Here is a 19790-nt window from a genome sequence, read left to right on the forward strand (position 1 = left end):
ATCAGGTCTGCCTGTGGGTCAGGAATCAGAGCCACACCCAGCCTATTCTCCATCTTAAGGAGTTGGCCTCTCACTAGAGGAGAACAGGCTCACCATCTACCCATCACCCATAGGTGCGCATGCTTAGAAGTCGATGACCCCATCTCACAGGCGAGGCATATTTAGGTATCTCAGTGAGGTTAAGTAACTTGCACAGCTGACAAGTAGCAAGGCCAAGACTTGAAGCCAGGCCTGTGTGATCAAGCCTGACATTCTCTGCGGCCATCTGTGCACTGCTTCAGAGAGAGGGAAGGGTTACCAAAGCCCGTGCTTTTCTCCTTTCCTCTCTACAGATCCGGGAAAAACTGAAGCAGGTATTGATCAGGAGGCAGGAGATGAATGATAAATGGGTGACCCGAGATGATCGGCTCCACATGCGTGAGTGAAATGCAGGGCCTGGGACCTGGGGGCAGGGCCTCACCCCTACTGGAGCAGAGGAAGGGAGGGTGATGCTGTAATAGGGTGGCTTCGGGCTTCTGGTGACAGGGGACCAGGCAGGAAAATCAAGCAGACTTGCTCTGGAAGCCTCCCTCCAGCAACCAGGTGCCCCACTCCCAGTCTACCCCGTGCTGGGCTGCTGTGTCTGCTGAGCTGAGGCTGGGGAGGTGCAGGGCGGCGCTCCCCTGTGCGTTGGGTATTTGCTCTAAGGAGCATCAGTCAGGGACTCCTTCCTCCAGTGGCTGGAGGCTGAGGAGAGGTGCAGAAACTCTCACCTCTCGGGTAGGAGCTGAGAGCCAAAAAGGCCTGGTCTGGTCGGCGTGGCTCTTCATCCACAATGATGAGAGACAAAGGCCAGCAAGAGAATTAGGGCAGAAGACTGTTCCTCAAAGAGAGGCATCTAAACTGCATTTGGCTTCCAAAACAGTTTGTTTCAATTAATGTGTTTTAAAAATATGGCTATTAGGCTGGGTGCGGTGGTGCACCCCTATAATCCCAGCAGCTCAGGAGGCTGAGGTAGGAGGATCACAAGTTCAAAGCCAGCCTTAGCAACTTAGCAAGGCTCTAAGCAACTCAGTGAGACCCTATTTCTAAATAAAATACAAAATAGGGGATGTAGCTCAATGGTTGAGTGCCCCTGAGTTCAATCCCCGTATATATATGTATTTATATTTGTCGATGGAGACGGGGTAGGACCCCAGAGTGAGCATGGAGTGGTCTTGAGCAGGATTCAGAACTGAGCAAGATATTCAGGAGTTTAGGGACCCCTGTGGCCCTTGTACCTGGCCACTGGCCACCTAGGTCCCTGCAGGAATGGACTGTTGAATGCTAACAGGCCCCTGGCCTTGCGGGTGGGTCTTTGGCTTGTTCTCGTGGCAGTGCTGGAGGTGTGCCAGTTCTCGAGGGATGCCTCTGTGGCCGAAGCATGGCTCATTGCCCAGGAGCCCTACCTGGCCAGCCGGGACTTTGGCCACACTGTGGACAGCGTAGAGAAGCTGATCAAGAGGCATGAGGCTTTTGAGAAGTCCACAGCCACCTGGGCAGAGCGCTTTGCTGCTCTGGAGAAGCCCACCACGGTGAGCTGGGACAGGCTGGAAGGCTGGGGAGGGCAGCAGCCTTGCCTTGTGGGCGGGGGTGTCCCAGAACTCTGGCCAGGTGTCAGGTGTAAGAGTGGGGGCGGGTGGAGAGGAAAGCTGGGCAGCAGACCGTACTCACCTTTGAATGCCAGAGATGAAAAGGGGCGTCTGGGACAGAGAGGGGCAAACCCCAGGGTGTGCTGGGGCGCAGGGCCCTGACTAGAGAGAGGTCACCTGAGAACCCAGCTCTGCTTGTGGCTACTCTGATCTTCCCCCTTTCCTTCCCCAGCTTGAGCTTAAAGAACGCCAGACCCCAGACAGACCTGCAGAGGAGCCCGGGTGAGTGGTGGCTGTGTGTCTGAGGAGCAGCGCTCTGTGAGAGGGGTGGGTGGGAAGGAGGAGGAGGAGTTTTTGATGGCAGCTGGGCATCTGAACCAGACACGCTTGACCCCGCGATCCTGGGCACCTTGTCAGTGAAACCCAGAGTGCATGGAGCTTGAAGCCACAATGTTCTGCTGCCCTCATCACAGGTGACCCAAAGCCCTGCACAGGAAGGAAGGGGAGGCCAGCAGTGGCTGCCACTGAGATAGGGCTTTCCCTCAGGGAGCCAGCCCCCCAACATCGCCCCCAGGGCTGTCTAACGTGGAACTTGTCCATTTCTGAAGCATGTGCTTCACTTTTCCTATCTATCAAGCCTCTGGGTGACTCTTTTCTGAGCACCTGGGGCTGATGGAAGTCTGGTGGGATGATGAGTGGCACACATGCCACATGTGCGCAGAGCGGACCGAAGCCAGGCCTCGGGGGGAGGCGCCGGCCTCAGTGAGGTACCTGTCATTAAAGAGAAGCTGTGTCTTCCTTAGGCCTCAAGAGGAGGAAGGCGAGACAGCAGGGGAGGCTCCCCGAGTCCCCCACCGTGCGGCGACTGAGAGAACATCCCCGGTCAGTTTCATGTCCCATTTGTCTAGTTCCTGGGAGTCGTTGCTGCCAGAGCCTCCTCATCCCTACTAGGCTCCTCCAGGGCAGAGGGCGAGAATGGGGCATGTGCCACTCTGCTCCCCAGGCCCTCCTCCTGCCCCTGTGTCCCCAGAAGCCTCATTCCCATCAAGTCTACTTTTACACTTAGGTTTTCTTAATTCTTAGAGTAATTCCCCTCCTCCTCCCAACCCAGAGGAAACTGACAGCCAGCCACTGACATGACTCTATTAGTTTGGTTTTATCTAATATAATAAATTTTATTACATAAACTTATCACCATCTACATCTGGAGAAGCACTTTATACAGGGAGGATTCACTTTGTACACTTTCCTTTTTCCCATTCTCCTGACTCCATACAACACACACACACACACACACACACATACACACACACACACCCCTGAGACATGAACCAGTAGACATCCCGTTCTGCCTGCCCACCCCACCCCCCGCAGGCATTTGGGCAATGAAGTGGGGAGACCCACCCTTCCAGCAGATTCCTCCCTCTCATGCAGAGCTCTCTCCCTCTTTCTACTGACCTGGACCAGTGAGTTTGGATGTGGAGCTGGTTCTGAGGCAGATAGACTAGAAGGGTCCTGCAGGAGTGAGGGAGAATCCCAGGGCTTTGGGTATCAGGGGGACTAGCCCCAAAATTTGTAGAAAAGGAGGGTGTGATGGAGGCCTGGCTGGGGGAGGGGCTGGAAGGGCCCAACAGGGCCACTTTGGGGAGCAATGGGCTGAGAAGAGAGCAACAATCAGCATGAAACTTGCATGGCTTTTCTACTGTGTCGAGCTCTCATGGCATGTGGCTCTGGGGGTCAAGGGAGCAACAGATCCTTCAAGTGCCCAGGTGAGCTCGCCTGATTTCTGAGTGGGGACTAAGAAAGATTAGTATTCTTGGTGAAAATTTCTGGTACATGAACCACCCCAGAAGAATACACATACAACTTGTCGAACAAGCACAAGGACCTAGAAGGAGGTGGGGAGAAGAAAAAAAGAAAAGAAAAATACATATAGTAATTCCTCCCTATGCAGAATCTCTGTTAGGCTCGGATCTGAGCACCCTGCCTCCCCCAATCTCTCTCACTCACTAACACACACAAACACACACATTTCCCTCTGCCTCCCTTCTAAGCTGTACCAGCCCATCATGCCCAGCAGAGGGCACTGCTGGGCTCTGCTGGAGGGCCTCTCTCGGGAGTCCCCTCTGAAGTGCCCAACGTCTCTGTGGCCGACCATGTTCCAGCCCCTTTTCCTAGCACCAGCCCCCATCGGAGGGAGAGAAAACTCTGGGGGCTGAAGTGGACTGTGGACACAGGCTGGGACTGTCCCTGCCTCCTGCTCCCACCTGCGCTTCTGCCCTGCATCCCTGTGTGTCTGCATGCCATGGTGTCCTGGTGTGCGGGCTCCTTCGTGACCACCTGAGCAATTCCACCATTGTCTGTGTCATATATGTTTGTGCAAATATAATTACATGTGCATCAGAGCCTTCTCCATCCAGCACCTGAATGTCACTGGGTTGGGGGGAATAAAACTTGCTTGGACCTGAGTGTCTCTTTGGGGGAAGATGAGTGAGCCCACATCTGAGACCCTTCCTGGAGAGCCAGCCACTCTGCCAGATGGGAAAACTGGCCCTTGCCTGGTTCCAGAAAGAAACCAGACGGTGAATCAAATGAACACAAGGCCAGAGGCCTCCTGGAAACCGATTTCCTGCTGCTTCTCCTTTCTGAGCATCTAAGTTTTCATGAGGATCCACAAAACACAGAGGGAAGGGCTAACGCCCAGTCTGTCAGTCTCTGGCATGAGAGAGACAGGAGGATGGAGAACCACCAATCCAGCCTCGCAAGGCTCCTCACAAAGCCAGCTGCTGACTCCTCCAGCCTCCCCCGTTCCTGCCCTTTACAGAACCTCTGGCCCATCCCAGGAAGGTTCGGCTTCCTCTCTGGGACAGGCCTGGGGTCCAGTGGCTCTCCTGCTGGTCTTGTGTGTGCAGTGTGGCGTTGGTGCCCTCTAGAGTAGATACGTGTTGCTTCATGTAAAACCCCTTACTAGTGCATGTCGCTTCCTGCTGGGGGGCGGCTGGGAATGGCCCAGGCACCCTTGCCCTGTCCAGACAGGCACATACTCCAGTCCACCTCTTCCCCGGGGGTGCATGCGCACACATGTGTACACGCAGTGTCTGAGCTGCCATCCCATCACTGCAGTAACGCTGGCTCCCCTCACCTCTGGCCTCTCCACGTTAGTGCACGTGCTGGGTAAAAGCAACCCCTTCCTACAGGTAAGCGTGTGCAAGGCCACACAGAAGCAACACTAACCAAAGACAAAACCTACGACGGAGAGCACATCAGGGCATCTGGGTTCTGCTGGAAACTTGCCCCTGGTTTTAGATAATGACCCTGAGTCTCTTGCCCTTATAAAGGCCTCTCTGTGGGATTACAGAAAGTCCAGAATGTTCCTTTATGACAGCATTGTAGCAATTCAAGGGAGGGGCTGGGGAGGTGGTTTCCCACGTTCCTGTGGTCTCGTTCTTAGCTCTAAGGTACCTGGTTCGTTTATCAGGCACCAGCCAGTGCCAGGCCGGGACCGGGAAGAAGAGCTAAAGGGCCAAGGTGTTTGTCTTTTCTCCTGTTTGGGGAAGAGAGACCAGGTCAGACCTTTGCTGCTGCCAAGGACAGAGCCCTGAAGGGGACCTGCTGGCTTTTCTGTGCCTGTGGCAGCAGTGAGCAGGCAGATCTGCCTGGGCCTGGTGCATGAGAGCCTCTGGCCAGGGTCACCTCACCCCACACCCTCTGCCCGTGCAAACCCCCTTCACCTGGGTATATGGCCCTGAATAGGGCTGGAGTGTCCCTCAACTTCCAGGCTCCAGATGCCTCAGACTCCCCAATGTAGCATTGGTGGTGACATGTTCTTTTCTCCTGGGAGGGAAAGAGACCATTTCCATGGTGTTGGAGAGAATAGGAGTGCCCCTAGACTAAAGGGTCCCCAAGCCCCAGGACATAGTCCTACACACTGCCTCTCTCCTGGCTTGGGGGTGGAAAGAAGGACCTGCTCTAGGAATTCACCTTCCAGCGCTGTGAAAATGTACCATCCTTCACAGGGATGGGTGCTCCCAAGGGCTGTGACAAGAAAGGATTTCCTTCATTGTTTGGGGACAAAGATACCCTGACTGTCCCCAAGCTTCTGGGATAGTCGGGTCTGCACTGGAGGGGAAATCCTGAGACATAAGACCACTGCAAAGAGCAGCTGCCCGAGTGCCCTTCACGATCAAACTTCAGGAAGTTGTCAAGGAAAACTGACCCAAGGGCAGCTCACAGATGTCACTCTTGCAAGTGGCCTTCCAAGACTGCACAGTGGGCCTCCCTGAAGAGGGGCAGTGAGCATCCTGTCAGGGCTGAACACAGAGTCAGGATTCCTGCGTCCCTTGTCTCCCTTCCATGGTCTCTTTGGGAAAGTAGCCGCCCTTGTGAAGGTGTGGGGCAGCGTTGCAGGGCCTAGCTGGCCCCAGCTTCCATCACCCTCTTAGCAACCTGTGAAACTCCCCCAGCAGCAGCCTCCCCTCAGCTCTGACGCCCTTGGGTGGAAGCCATGTGGGTGTGGAGACAGCGGCTGTGTTTCTTGCCCGAACAAGCTTCCCCAGGCTTTCCCTCCTCCCCCTTAAGAGCAGTTTTTTCAGACATTTTGCAGTGAATGCAAATCCTATGTTTGTTGGAAATCGGCAGGCCCAGCCTGGAAAGAAGGTCAACTTGCCCCCAAACCTGGGCGTGGCCCTGTCTCCCCAGGATGCCTGAGTCAGCATGGCAGGGGTGTGTCTGCCTGCAGCCTGGCGTGGCTCCCTGAACATCTGCCCACTGCTGGCTGTGCCCAGCTCTCTGCTATGGTCAGACGCCCTCTTCCTGGCCCCTCTGCTTAAGAAGAACTTCCGCTCTTCCTAAGTTCTTTCAGGCTGTCTCAGAGCATCTCAGATACTGGTAGACTCAGGATGAGACTCAGTTGGAAGTGTCTCAGAAAGGGTTTTGAAGTTGGCAACTTGACCATTGGGTGGTCGATCTGGATGCAGGGGCTGGTATCTTCTCTCTAGTCATTCTAATGCTCTGGATCACCGAGAGATTGAGCAGCCTCCAGCTCCTCCAGGACGGTGACCAAAGAGACCACACAGGTGGTGGGCAAGGTGGAGAGCTCCCAAAGAAGCCTGTTTCCCTCTCAGCTCCTGGTGGCAGTGGACCAGGTCTCCCTCCTAGGGTCTAGGGAAGCCTAAACTGCCATTGCCCTGTCCCCTCACTCTCTTTACCTGGTGGCCTTCTCTGCATCCCTCCCTTCCTGGCATCTTGCCCAAGCTCCTTAGTTGCCATCTTGGTCGGGTAGCTTGAGCCATTGAGCTGCTCTGCTCACCCTGCCCAACCTACTATCCAGGGGATCACTCCCCCTGTCATCAGCCTCTATTTCTCCCTGGTTCCTTCTTCCTGTTCAGCCAGACTTCTTTCTTGTTTGAGCATTTGTCTCTGCCTATCTGAAGTTGCCACCTCTTCATCTTTGGCTGGTTTCAAGTCAGCACACCATTTATTTATTTATTTTCTTGCAAACAGTTGCCTTCCTAACCCATCTAGATGGCCCTTCTCATCCAAGGCACAGGAGTCAAAGCATCAGACACCAGGGAGGGTAAACATTCTCAGCTGCCAGAGTTCTAGCTCTGCCCACCCTACTCTCACCCTATGCCATTTAGTTATCTAAGGCATCTAGCAGTGGGTCTTCTCTGTCTCCAAGCTCCTCTTCCATCCCCTTCCAGTGTATCTCTAACACAATCAGCAGCCTCAACAGACCAGTCTTGTGTCTTACCTAAGCTGGGCACATTTCATCTAGGCTGTGAACCCCATTGGATAGGAGGCTTCCTCTGGAGTGATGGTGCTGGCTTCTACCTCTTACAGCAGGCCTTGTGGGGAAAAGCATCGAGTTTGGGGCCTACATCCTCTACTTTCCATCACAAGATATATGTGTGGACAAGCTACTCATTAGCTCTGACCCTGGTTCCCCTCATCTGAAAACAGGGGTTCCAATGGTACCTGCCTTGCAGAAGCATTGCAAGACTTGGAAGAGAGAATATAGGTAGAATACCTGGTGATCACTTGGCAGGTAATATTTTAAATTCCCTCACCTCTTAAAACGCACACACACACTCTATATGAATTCTAACATTACCAAGTTCTTTCCCAAGCCAGCCTTCAGGGAGCCTCCCAATCCTTGAGACCCCTCTACACACACTCTAGGCTCATCATATATCGTCCTATGGTAGGCTTCTGAGGTACATCCTCATGCCCTGGCTTATACCTTCCATCATTACCTTTAGAAGATCCTATCACCCATGTAACTTTGCTTGCAAGCATATCTGAATTCACTGGGCATCTTTGGAACTTGGGAAAGAGCCAGGTTATCCGGGCATGGTGAGTGTTGATTGCGTGTAGTTCCCTTCGCCACCTGCTGGCTGATCTTGGAACTACACCTTCAGCTCCTTAGTCCAAAGACTCATCCTGCCCATCTGGTTTGAAAATCCTCTGTGGAGGAAATCCCCCACACCAAGCCAACTTCCTAGCAAGGCAGGGCTCCAAAAAGTTAAATTTATATGATTCTTGCTTGACTCCGAAAATCTCCACCAAGACTTTGAGTCAGCCTTCCCTCCCATCAGAAACCTGGGACCTCACCCTCTTTGACCTCAATCCTGTGACAGCCAGCAAGGCTTTCCTGACATATCCTTCCTTCCCCTAATGTCCCTCAACCAGCCACAAATGTTGCCTGTCTCCTGCTCTCCTCTGATGTGGTCCCAATGTCTGGCACACCTTCCTAATGACTGAGGGCAATGGCAGTAGGTCTTGTACCTCAGAGCAGAGGATGGAAGGGATCCCAGACCATCTCCTGTCCGTTGGCACAACCTGCCTGTCATCACAACCACACCTCAGCAGCATGGGTAGCCAGCTCTGAGCCTGGCCAGTGTCCTCTTCTCCTGGCACTCTCTAACCAAATTCCTCCAGGAATAGCATGCTTCCAGGGATGGCAAGAGAACTGTCACCTCTTCCCAGGGCAATAATGGCCCCTCCACCCAAACCATCCACCAGCCTAACCCCAGGTCCCCCTGTTGATATGGAGGTCATTGCTTAAATGGGAAGTCCTTGCCAGATCTTCCTTAGCCTCAAACTCACTCTGCAGCAGGTTTGGAGTCTGGGCCACAAGTGGGTCTCTGCCCAGCCACTTGGTCCCCCCCCCATTCCCTGACCATCCTGTATGCCAGTACCAACTGTCCTGTGCTACACCCTTTCAGATTCTTCTTCTTCTTCTTTTTTTTTTTTTTTTTAATACTGAGGATTTTAATCCAGGGGCACTTTACCACCAACCCACATCCCCAGCACTTTTTCCCTTTTTATATTTTGAGAAAGGGATTCACTAAGTTGCATAAGGCCTTGCTAAGTTGCTGAGGCTGGCTTTTAACTTGCAATCCTCCTGCCCCAGCCTCCTGGGTTGTGGGACATGTCTGGCTCCCTTTCAGATTTGAAAGACGTCTTACTGACAGGGAAGCAGAAAGCATGTGTTCTTGCTTGGCTCTACCACCTGCTACACAATCTCATCTGGTCCCTGGGCTTTTCTGGAACCCAGTGTCTGTAATAAGGAGAGGAGGGCTGAATCCATGATTCCAAGGCTTCTTTCCAGTTCCAGAATCTCTTGCATCAACTTTGTCTGCCCTCTTCATCATTCACCATCCCCAGCCTTTCCCCATGGAGTCTGCTTCCGTAACAACGTCCCCTTTTCTGATCTTACTATAGGTCTTCCCAGTGTCACGGCTCCAAATAAAATTCCCCAGGGAAATTCTTGATCTCTTATGAATTGCAAAATAAAGATCTTTCCAACACACCGAGGTTGCCAGCACAGCCATGTGCAGGGTTTACCCATGGGAGTGAGGAGGCGGCTTTCTCCTGCTTGTTCTCACTGTCTTGTGAACTTGTGCTCTGCAGATCAGGATTATGACGGTAATTTTTTAAAACCGGTTTTGCTTCAGGTATATGAATATGTGTCGAGGTATTATCTTCCTGGAAGTCTTTTCTTTACAAAGTTGTGAGCTCTTTATAAAAATCTAATTCTGAATTACCAGAACCTTCCATTAAGGAGCACCCTGTTGGCCTCAGCCCCGTCTGATAACTTCTGCCTTCACTTTCTCGGGGTCTCCTACTCCAGGCTGCTTCTGGTCCTTCCTGGTAGGGCTCACATGTTCACAATGGTCCTGCCATTCCTGCCTGGGGTCTCGGAATGCTCCAACTGAAAAGGGCAGAGGGAGGAGGGAGTCAGGTCTTGCCCGGCAGAGGTTGAGATTCAACATTTCTCAGTCCTGAGCAGCCCATACTGGAGACAAAGGGGTATTTGAGATGGTCGTGCTGGCCACCTAGGGCATCGGGCACAACAATTGCTCAGCAAAGCTCCAAGATAGTGGCTGGAAAATCACCAAAGAGCAGCACTTGCAAATGCTTTCTCACTTTGAAATGCTCCAAACCACCTGCAAAGTAAGTGCTGACACCCTGCCACTAACTGACCGCATGGGGAAGGGTTAGTGACTTGATACTCTGCCTTCCCCCAGACAGAAGCCCAGGCTCTTTACTCCAGGCCTGTTTGGCTCAACCCTTGGTCTCCATCCCTAGAAAGGGATAAGAATGTATTAGAAAGATTCAGTGGGAAAAAAGAAGGTGGCTTAAGAGAGCTTCTGCCTACCCCTACGCTTCTCCTCTTTGGGGATTTGGCCAGCCTCCCTTAGGAGCAAGGAAAAAAGATTGATCCCCAAAGCCTCTTCCCCCTCTCTGCATCCACCTTCATTCCATCCCCATCTTCCTCATCTCTGTGCCTCCCCCAGCCCAGGAAGGAAGGGAATCCTGGCAACGCCTAACACCTCCATCTCCATCTCCACCCTGGTTCTTGGCTCCTCCTCTTCAGGCCTTAACCTTTGGGTGGGAAGGGGAAGGATGCATTTAAATCATCACCATACAAACAGGAACACAGAAGAAAGCTTTGCATATAGTGGGAAACCCGCACTCCAAAGCCAACCCATGACCCAGCCATATTGCTTTGGAACACACTGGCTGGCCCTCTGCATGTCCCTGCCAGGAAGCATGGGCCAGGCACTTATGAGGAGGGAACAGAGATTATGTTGGGAGTCAGTCTTGGCTAAATCCATCCTGATTGTCAGAGATCAGTTCCCTAAAGAAGGAGTAAGAATATAGGAATCAGATGTGGACACAGAGCTCTCAGCCAGTCCCAAGTGGGTAGAAACTGGGTGAGAGGGACACATATGGCTGTGAGGACTGGCAGGCTTCCCTCCTGTGTCCACTATGGCATTTCTCCAAGACTCCAGACCTGGGACTCGGAGTACCTGGCCCGTCATCAAGGGCAGCCATGCACCTGCACCTCCTCTGGACACTCTCCTCTCCTGGAGGAAGAACAGGACCAGCAGGGCTTGAGGCTGGCGAGGTGGGGCAGGGGGCGGGGAGAACAAGGCTTCCTTTCTGCACTAATCATCCACTCCTGCCAGGAACAGGGGCACACGCCTGTGATACCAGGAGGCAGAGGCACGAGGATCCCAAGTTCAAGACTGGCCTAGGTGACTTATGTGTCTCAAAATAAAAAAAAAAACAAAAAGGGCCAGGGGGGGTAGCCCAGTGGTAAAGCGCTCCAGGTTCAATTCTCAGTATGGGGCCGCAGGGGAAGTACTTTTGAACCTTATTCCCAAAGCAGAGGGTTGGCCTGACTAGGGTCCCAGAAGGGCTCCAAACCCCGTTCTCCAGTCCCATTTTTGTCACTCCTGCCCTTCCTGTAGCTAGAGAATGATTCAGGCAGGGATTCAGGACTTCCAGAACTTTGTGGCCAAGGCAAGCTCATCGCAGATGGTGCCAAAACTCTTAAGACAGAAAGACCACAAATAATGCAGAGAGGAGAGTGGCCCAGCCACAACTCTTAAGGGAGTCTAAGGAAGGAAAAGATGAGTGCCCGAGGGTGGCATAAAAACGCACACCTGTTCGATTCTGGAGTGCATGCACCCAATTACCTCCTTACTTATTAGCTGTGTGACTGAGCAAGTCACTTAACCTCTCTGAACACTGATTTTATTACACATAGAAAATGTGAGAATAGACCAGTGGTTTCCAAACTTTTCCAACCACATTACCCTTCCTTCATTTTTATTTAAATTAAATCAATTATTTTTTTAGTACTGGGGAATGAACCCAGGGATGATTTTCCACTGAGCTACAACTCCAGTCCTTTTTTTTTTTTTTTATTTTTTGAGACAAGGCTCAATAGGTTTCCCAGGCTGGTCTTGAACTTGTAATTCTCTTGCCTCAGCCTCCCAGTTGCTGGGATTACAGGTGTGTACCACCACTCCCAGCTACCCTTCTTTACATAAAATCTTACCAGGCCCTCTATTTACAACGTGTTTATTGAAAAGCCCTCATTTGATGGGTTACAAATATGATCAGCTTTTCCTTTCTTCTGAACACTACCTTCAAACTTCTCCACCGAGCCCCTCCTTCACAGAGCCAGTCTGTTCACTGTTAAAAAGTCTACTCAGTTTGTTTCAGTTTCAAGTTTCAATCTGATGTCCAACATGGTGCCCCCCTCTATTTCTCTCCATCAGATTTAGCCCATGGCCTAAGGAACCCCTGCTGCAGAGGAGAACATAGTCTGCTCTTTCTTTGCTTCTCCCCCAGCACTTTTCTGGGCCTCCATGTCAGTTTCTGGGGCAGGGAGGGAAGGGGAACAGAAAAAGAAGCGAGTCCCTTTACTACCCAGGGTGGCTCTGGTCCTCCTGGGCTGTCTGTGTCCATGCCCTTCAGGCGTCCAGACATGGTTGCTTGGGGCATCTTCCCTCCCCTTGGTATCAAGTTCCAGCAGCCACCCTGTGCTGGCCAGATGGCCCAAGCGAGGCCATCCACAGCCCTCAAGGATTCTAAGGTACTTACTCTTGCTAGCTGCTCCCTGCTACCCAGTTCTCCTGCTGCATGAGGCATAGGTAAGAGGCCTCTGCAAAAGGAAATGCCCAGTCAGGGAACAGGAAGTGTGCAGGGAGGGAGAACCCACAGCAGTTCCCCAAGGTAAGGACTCTGTTTGGGCAATTCTCGGCCTATAGTACACATTAGAGTCATGAAATGCTTATCAAGAAACACCAACGTGCTGACCCCTGCAGGCCGGTTAACACTGTCTTGAGGGAAGGACTTGAGAACATTTTGTAAGCTTCCAAGGTGACTTTCAAAGGCAACCAGCCCTGGGAACCACTGCCCCATCCACAAATTCTCATTAGATGATGGGAGGGGGCCTGCTAGACCCAATGAAGGACTGGGAGTGACATGGGGTGACTTGGAGCCCAGTACCCTTAGCATTAGGGCTTTGGTGACAATTTGAAGTACCAGAAGATCTCCCACTCAACACCCTAGGAAAAGTGGTTTGCAAACTTGTCTTAGCAGCAGAACTTCCGTTCATATGAACTCTTCCCAAGGCCCGTGTGTCACAGAGTAAATGATAGAAGCAGGGGTTGGGGTCTGGAGCCAAGCACTGAACCAGAGCTCTCCAATAGCCTTGGAACCTGTTCCAAATTCGACCATTCCTCAGGCCCCTCTGAAGACCTTCTGTTGCTGTTAGATGGGGATGAAAGAGAGCAGGGGAGCTGGAGCCAGAGGTATGGGGAGAGGCCAGGGAAGCGAGGGGGTACCCATGGCAGGCTAGGGAGCCATTGAACAAGGGAAGGAGGCTCAGGTGGAGGCCCTGCCTGAGCCCCCAGAAAGGTATGCTCTCCCCCTGTGCCCCTGAGCAGGGGGAAGAAGAGAGGCCATGGCCTCAGGACCTGCAGCCACCACCCTTGCCTGGGCAGGAGGAGAAATCTGATGAAAATGAGAGGCCTGCCACGGAGCCCCTGTTTAAGGTCCTAGACACTCCTCTGAGTGAGGGCGACGAGCCCACAACGTTGCCGGCCCAGCAGGACCACGGGCACAGCGTACAGATGGAGGGCTACCTTGGCCGCAAGCATGACCTGGAGGGGCCCAACAAGAAGGCATCCAACAGGTGTCGGGGAGGGCTGCTGGGCTCGGGGAGAGGGGCAGCTTCCAGGGTTCTCTAGTAGCAGAGCCTTGGCCACGGGTGTGTGCTGGGAAAGAGCCGCCCTTGGCCTCTCATTTGGGAGAGCTCCTGGGTACCCCCAGGAGCCAAACCAGGGCCACTTGGCATGATGGAAAAAGCCTCAGTTGTGGTCCAGAGTTCAAATCCTACAACTTCACACACGTTATCCAACCTCCCTGTCAGTTTCCCCATTCATAAAATGGCCATGATGACAATGGTAGGCATGTTCAGTAGGGACACTGTCCCTGGCACAGAGTGGGGCCGTGGTGGACACTGGCTATTGATATTACAGTTATTGCAAAGCTGGGCAGCAAGAGGGAGTCTTGGTGCTAACAGCATGTCCTTGACCAAGACCTGCTTTCATTGATCTAGGCCTATTTCTTTAGCTATAAAATAGGAGGTGACTGGGGGCCCATGACCCAGATGCCCTCTGGGAGTCCCTTCTAGTGCTGTCATTCAGTGAGTCCATGACCCTGAGAAACTGACTCAAAGGATATGTCCATTCCTGATTCTGAGATAGTCATGTCCTTGGATTTGGTCTTTACAGGGCTGCTCCTCCCAGGTCCTTGGAGCCTCTTTTTCTCTAGCAGCAGTCCATGGCCTCAGGGAAATGGAATCCAGAAGTTGAAGCAAGCCACATTCCCAGGGACACTTGGAAGCACACAGAGCTCCCTATCTGGGGGGACTCAACAAAGCTACTTCAAATTCCAAAAAGAAACAATTTAGTGACCCAACTGCCCAGAAGAGGTTTATTGCTTAAATGGGAGTCCACCAGAAAAAGGGAGGCTAACACTTATTGAGTACCTACTATGTGCCAGGCATTATGTTAGGACTGATAAAATCTAACAACCACCCTGCGATACTAAAGTTTCCATTTCCAGATGGAGAAACAGTCTCAGAGAGGCTAAGTCATTTACTCAAGGCACAGCCTTACTCCAAAGACCCAGGTCCCCCTCAGCAGCTGCCTTACTGCTGGAGGAAGGATCTCTGAGTAGCAAGTCAGAAACCCAGGCTTCATAAAAATGGCTCTGCAGCAACTTTATACTGACCTTCCAGTACTTCTTATCCATGCGCCCTGCTAGTTCTCCACTTTCCTACCCTCAAAAAAGGCCTGGAAGTACAGCTCAGTGGCAGAGAGTGTGCGTAGCATGCAAAAGGCTCTGGGTTCAATCCCTAATGCTACACACACACACACACACACACACACATGCTAGGATAATATACTGTGCATATATCATCCAAACAGAAATAACAACCAAAACAAAACCCAATTCACTTCATGATTCTGTAGTGAGAATCAAATTTTCCAATGAATGCGGAATACTTTGAAAAATTAAGTTTGTGCTATTGATCTTAGATTTAGTAATTCTACTTCTAGAAATGTATGATCTCATGGTAAGATCAGAACTATAGGCAAAGACATATACATGAGAATGATCATCACATCACTATTTAAATTATGGATAAATTTTCCACAAAAAAGAGATTATGTGTATATATATGGCATACTATAGTCACCCAAAAATCGATATCAAGAAATAATTGAGGATATGAATAAATACTCATGATATAGTGTTTAATCTTAAAAGCAGGAGGCAAAACTGAATAGATAAGGCTGTGGATGTAGCTCAGTGGTAGAGCATTTGCCTAGCATGCCTGAGGCCCTGGGTGTGATTCCCAGAAAATAAATAAATACACACACACACACACACACACACACACACACACACACAACAGAGAGAGAGAGAGAGAGAGAGAGAGAGAGAGAGAGTATATTCCAATTTTAGCTATCTATGTATATAGGAAAATCTGAATGTGAATAGAAGAAAAACTAGAATATGTAAAATGTGAACAGTAGTTAGCTTTTGGTATTGAAATTACATACAGATGATCCTCTCCCCTACCCACCCCCCACACTTTCTAAACAATAAAATCTGACTATTTATCAGAGCAAAAATAACTCAATAAAAAGAAACGGAAAAGCCATAGGCATTGATCATAAAGATACTGTATCAGGACTGTGGGTGACCTATTTGTCCCCATCTTTGCAGGTCCTGGAACAATTTGTACTGTGTGCTCAGGAATAGTGAACTGACCTTCTACAAGGACGCCAAAAACCTGGCCCTGGGGGTTCCCTACCATGGGGAGGAGCCCCTGGCCCTGAGACATGCTATCTGTGAGATTGCTGCCAACTACAAAAAGAAGAAGCACGTCTTTAAGCTGAGGTGAGCCTTCCTGCCTGCTGCCCCTTACCTAGGCCCTGAACCCTTTGAACCCTCAGGCTGATGGCTTTGGCATGAGTGACCAGGTAGAGGTTCACTGTAGGGGACCAGCTCCAACCAAGCTCATGCTGCTCCTTGAGGATTTTGCGAATTGAAGAGGCTCACCATTCAGACTCTTACCTCTCAGAAGGCACTGAGAGTATTCTGAATAACAGGCTCGGGGACAGGGGGAGTCTTAGCCCAGGTCATGGCTTCTGACATGACAGGAAACTCTGTTTTTCTCCTAGGCTGAGTAATGGCAGCGAGTGGCTCTTTCATGGCAAAGATGAGGTAAGTGTGGGGTGACCAACCCATCTGAGCCTAACAAAGAGGCAGGTGGAAGAGACCTAGGCCTCTGGACCTCAAGGCTCCCGTGGAACAGGCAGTCCCAGGAGCACTCCCATTGCCTTGGGGCCCTGGACTTGGCCCTGACACCCCCATCCCGTAGGAGGAGATGCTGTCCTGGCTGCAAGGTGTGAGCACGGCCATCAACGAGTCCCAGAGCATCCGCGTCAAGACGCAGAGCCTGCCTCTGCCCTCCCTCACTGGCCCGGATGCTAGTCTTGGCAAGAAGGACAAGGAGAAGAGATTCAGTTTCTTCCCCAAAAAGAAATAGCAGCCGGTGGCCCCCGCTGGTGGGGCCAGCCAGGCAGGCGCAGTGGTGCATCAGGGCACACAGGGACTGGCCACCTGAGGCCGTGGGCCCTGACCTCCACAGTGGATGGTCCTCCTCCACCTCCTGCCCACCAGCTCGAGAGTCACCAGGCCGGCCCCTGGGGCCCCCGCTGCGCTGCAATAGCTGCCTCTGCGCCCTGCCTGGCAGCCCCGACGCCTGCCAACATGCCCTCTGCCTGTGGCACAGACGGCTTGGCTCCAGGAGGCAGGAAACGGTTCCCTGAGGCGCATGCCCTCCTCTCTGCATCCCCATAAAAGCAGAAGGTGGCTGATGGGGCTTGTTCAATGCTGCCCACTCCCACAGCAAGTCGTGCTTGGGGTTACCTCCCATGTGGTCACAGCCAGGAAAGGGGAAGGGAAAGGGAAGGGGGACACTGGCAAAGCCTGACCTGCCCTTAGGGGAATGAGGAGACTTCAGGGGGGCCACAGAGCCCCAGCTCTGGGCCAGGGGCTGCTGGGGGACTGAGGGGACAAGAAGGAACACAGGGCCTCAGGTGCTGCCAGCCACCTCCCCACTGGGCTTTCTCAGAACTGGGTCCCTCCTTAGGGCCAGCAGATACTTTCCTCTCCCCTCCTCTGTGTTGTGGGTCCTGACTAAGGGAGCCTCCTGCTGCCCCTGGCACCCTTTTTTGGTACCAGCAGAGACTGAAGGAGGGAGGACCAGCAGTTCTCAAACCATTCCTCTTTGAAAACCCTAGTTAGAGCTTCGGGCTCAGGGCTCAGACCTGAAGGAGGGACAGACAGGTCCCCACACTGCCTAAGGCTCTGCCTCTCCGGGCTGGGATCCTTCCCACTCCCAATAGCAACCAAGCCAGCAATATCCGCTAGATGCACAGCGGGGAACCAGTGTAGGCCCCCAGATATGGGATGGATGCCCCAGCGCCAGGTAAAGCATCCCAAAGTCCAGTGCCCATTGTGTCTGCAGCTGGTGTCATCCAAGGCTACTGACTGACAGGACAGAGAGCCGGGTTATCAGAGTGGAGTGACAAATATGGCCGTACCTAGGTATTAACGGCATGTGACACAACTACTGCTGGGCAGCTGGGATAAATGCTGGGGCCAGAGAGGGCCTGGCCTTGGGTTCTGAGAGACATATAGATACAGAGATCACCAAACATCTCCCAAACCCACTCCAAACACTAACAGGGGCTCTGCAATCTCTGTCCCCAGGGAGAGTCTTCCCCATGCTCTGGAGGGGCAAAATCACCAGTCCAATGAGGACTTTCCTTCTCTGAAAGCAATACAGCTTCAGCCCAGCATCTTATCTGGGGTTAGGTCCTAAAGAGGGGATCAAGCTGAAGGCAGCAGGCGTTCTCCCCCAGGGAGACCAAAAAGGTCCCCAGGGCCCAAAGCTACTTTTTCTATTGCCTTCCCTATGGGAAGGAGCTTTGGCTTTGTGGAAATGAATCAGGTAAGACTCAGGGAAAAGCCACACAGGTAGATATCAGAGTTAGGAGGCCTTCCCGGGAACCTTTAGTACTGACTGGGGCAGGCACAGCTCAGAGAGCACTATGTCAGGGTGAGGCCGACTCCAGCAGACAGGAACCACACGGGAGGGAATCAGTTACCCAATGGAGCCTGCTCTCCCCACATGAGGTCTTCCACCTCTATAGTGAGGGTCTTCATTTGGCCTCAACACATAGGACCCTATGACCCTCTGCTTCTACAGGGAACCTGGCGTGTTCCATTAGTCAGCCTCTGTCTACTGCTGGGGAAGCCAAGGCTGGAAGGTGACCATACTCACCTGGCAGTAAAAAAAGCCTTTGGTGCATTCAAAGGCAGGCCCACCTCTGGGACAGAGAGCAGGCTCCTTGCCAAGGGCAGAAGGTGACAAGTAGCTCTCAACTATTTCCCCGGGCCAGTAGTGAGCCAATGGACAAAGGTCCACCTTCTCCCCTCCATGTGTGCCCAAGTAGCACCAGAAGTGAGGAATTTCCAGTGAGCAACTCCATGGAGTCAAGAAAGAAAGGGCTCCATGGAAGAGCTAGAATCTCGCCACCCCAGGTTCCCAGGATTGGGCAAGGGCAGCCAGCTGCATGTGATTCACTATCTACCGCCAGCTCCCCACACATCTTGCCCATATCACCCAGGTCCCGAGACACTCAATCTTTAACTGGACTGACATTGCAGGTGCCTGAATTTGGGAGACTCTATGCCACTCAAGGACTAAGCTCTCCAGGTGCCCTGGCAAGGTTTCTTTTTTTTCCTTCTTTTCTCATATTTTTTTTATTTTGCAGTCTTTTCCTTGACAGTGTTTCCAAACTAGGGTGACACAGCTCCAGTCCACACCAGCATAACAGGCTTCCTCCCCAGGGCGGCTTAGAGGAAGCTCCTTCTGGGCATGTCAGGCGTCCTCCTGCCCACTCTTCCCCTTTGTCCCTGGCCTCAGCTGATTCTGGCTGAGGGAGGAGTGGAGGGTCCTGGGGCTCCCCCCACTCCTAACTTTCACCAAGCACCCAGAACAGGAGGCCTGTGTCGGGCTCGGCTTTCCCCCCTACTCCACCCCTCCGTTCTGCCTGTGGGAGGGCAATCAGGTCCCCTAGACTGGTCCTGGATCTCCTTCCTCCCTCAGTGGGAGGGGGCAGAGATCCAGAAGAGGAAGAGACCAGCTGGCCACATGGCTTGGTCCCTTGGACAAACAAGCTCAGGGAGGATGCAAGAGAGGAGGTGGCTGCGGAGGAATGTCACTTGTTGGGTACAGAATATGCTATCTGGGGCTGGCCCTGGGGCCGGCTGGGCCTTGTCCTCCACCTGCTCAAATGTGCTTCCACCAACCAGAGGAAACCCATTTACTAGTTTTTCTAATAAATCTATATAATGCTCCACATTTGTCTGTTCCTTATTTGACTAGCCTCGTTTTTTCTTTGAACTGGGCCACAGAGAGCCAGCACCATGAAGACAAGGGGATAGCTAGGCGCCACCTGAGACCCTGAGCCAAGCTTCCTTCAACTAGAAGGCCTACTGCAGGGTAAAATCATTTCTAGTCACAGATGAGTCCAGGCCACACTGGACATTAGAGTCCCCAGCCTCTGTGCCTAGGGTCCATCTACAGAGGGGCAGATTCATTTGGTCTGGGTGCATGGAACATAGGCACTGACGGGTTTCAAAAGGCTCCCAGATGATTCTAATGGGCAGCCGATAAGACCCTCTGCCCTGGCCTTGGCCCATGTCCTGAAGAGTTCCATCAGGGAG

General features: G+C 52.3%; 1 protein-coding gene across 1 annotated transcript in view; it reads left to right on the forward strand.

The window, feature by feature from the left end:
- The window catches only part of Sptb (spectrin beta, erythrocytic), a 69362-nt gene extending 49941 nt beyond the window's left edge, over positions 1-19421 (forward strand). The window contains exons 28-35 of the mRNA XM_027929453.2: positions 333-417; positions 1357-1553; positions 1843-1892; positions 2414-2492; positions 13361-13608; positions 15714-15887; positions 16172-16214; positions 16372-19421. Of these exons, the coding sequence (XP_027785254.2) occupies positions 333-417; positions 1357-1553; positions 1843-1892; positions 2414-2492; positions 13361-13608; positions 15714-15887; positions 16172-16214; positions 16372-16539 (1044 nt within the window). The 3' untranslated portion in view covers positions 16540-19421. The remainder of the gene's footprint in view (positions 1-332; positions 418-1356; positions 1554-1842; positions 1893-2413; positions 2493-13360; positions 13609-15713; positions 15888-16171; positions 16215-16371) is intronic.
- The last annotated feature ends 369 nt before the right edge of the window (positions 19422-19790 follow it).

This window comes from Marmota flaviventris, chromosome 2, assembly GCF_047511675.1.
Source record: "Marmota flaviventris isolate mMarFla1 chromosome 2, mMarFla1.hap1, whole genome shotgun sequence".
NCBI classification, from domain to species: domain Eukaryota; kingdom Metazoa; phylum Chordata; class Mammalia; order Rodentia; family Sciuridae; genus Marmota; species Marmota flaviventris.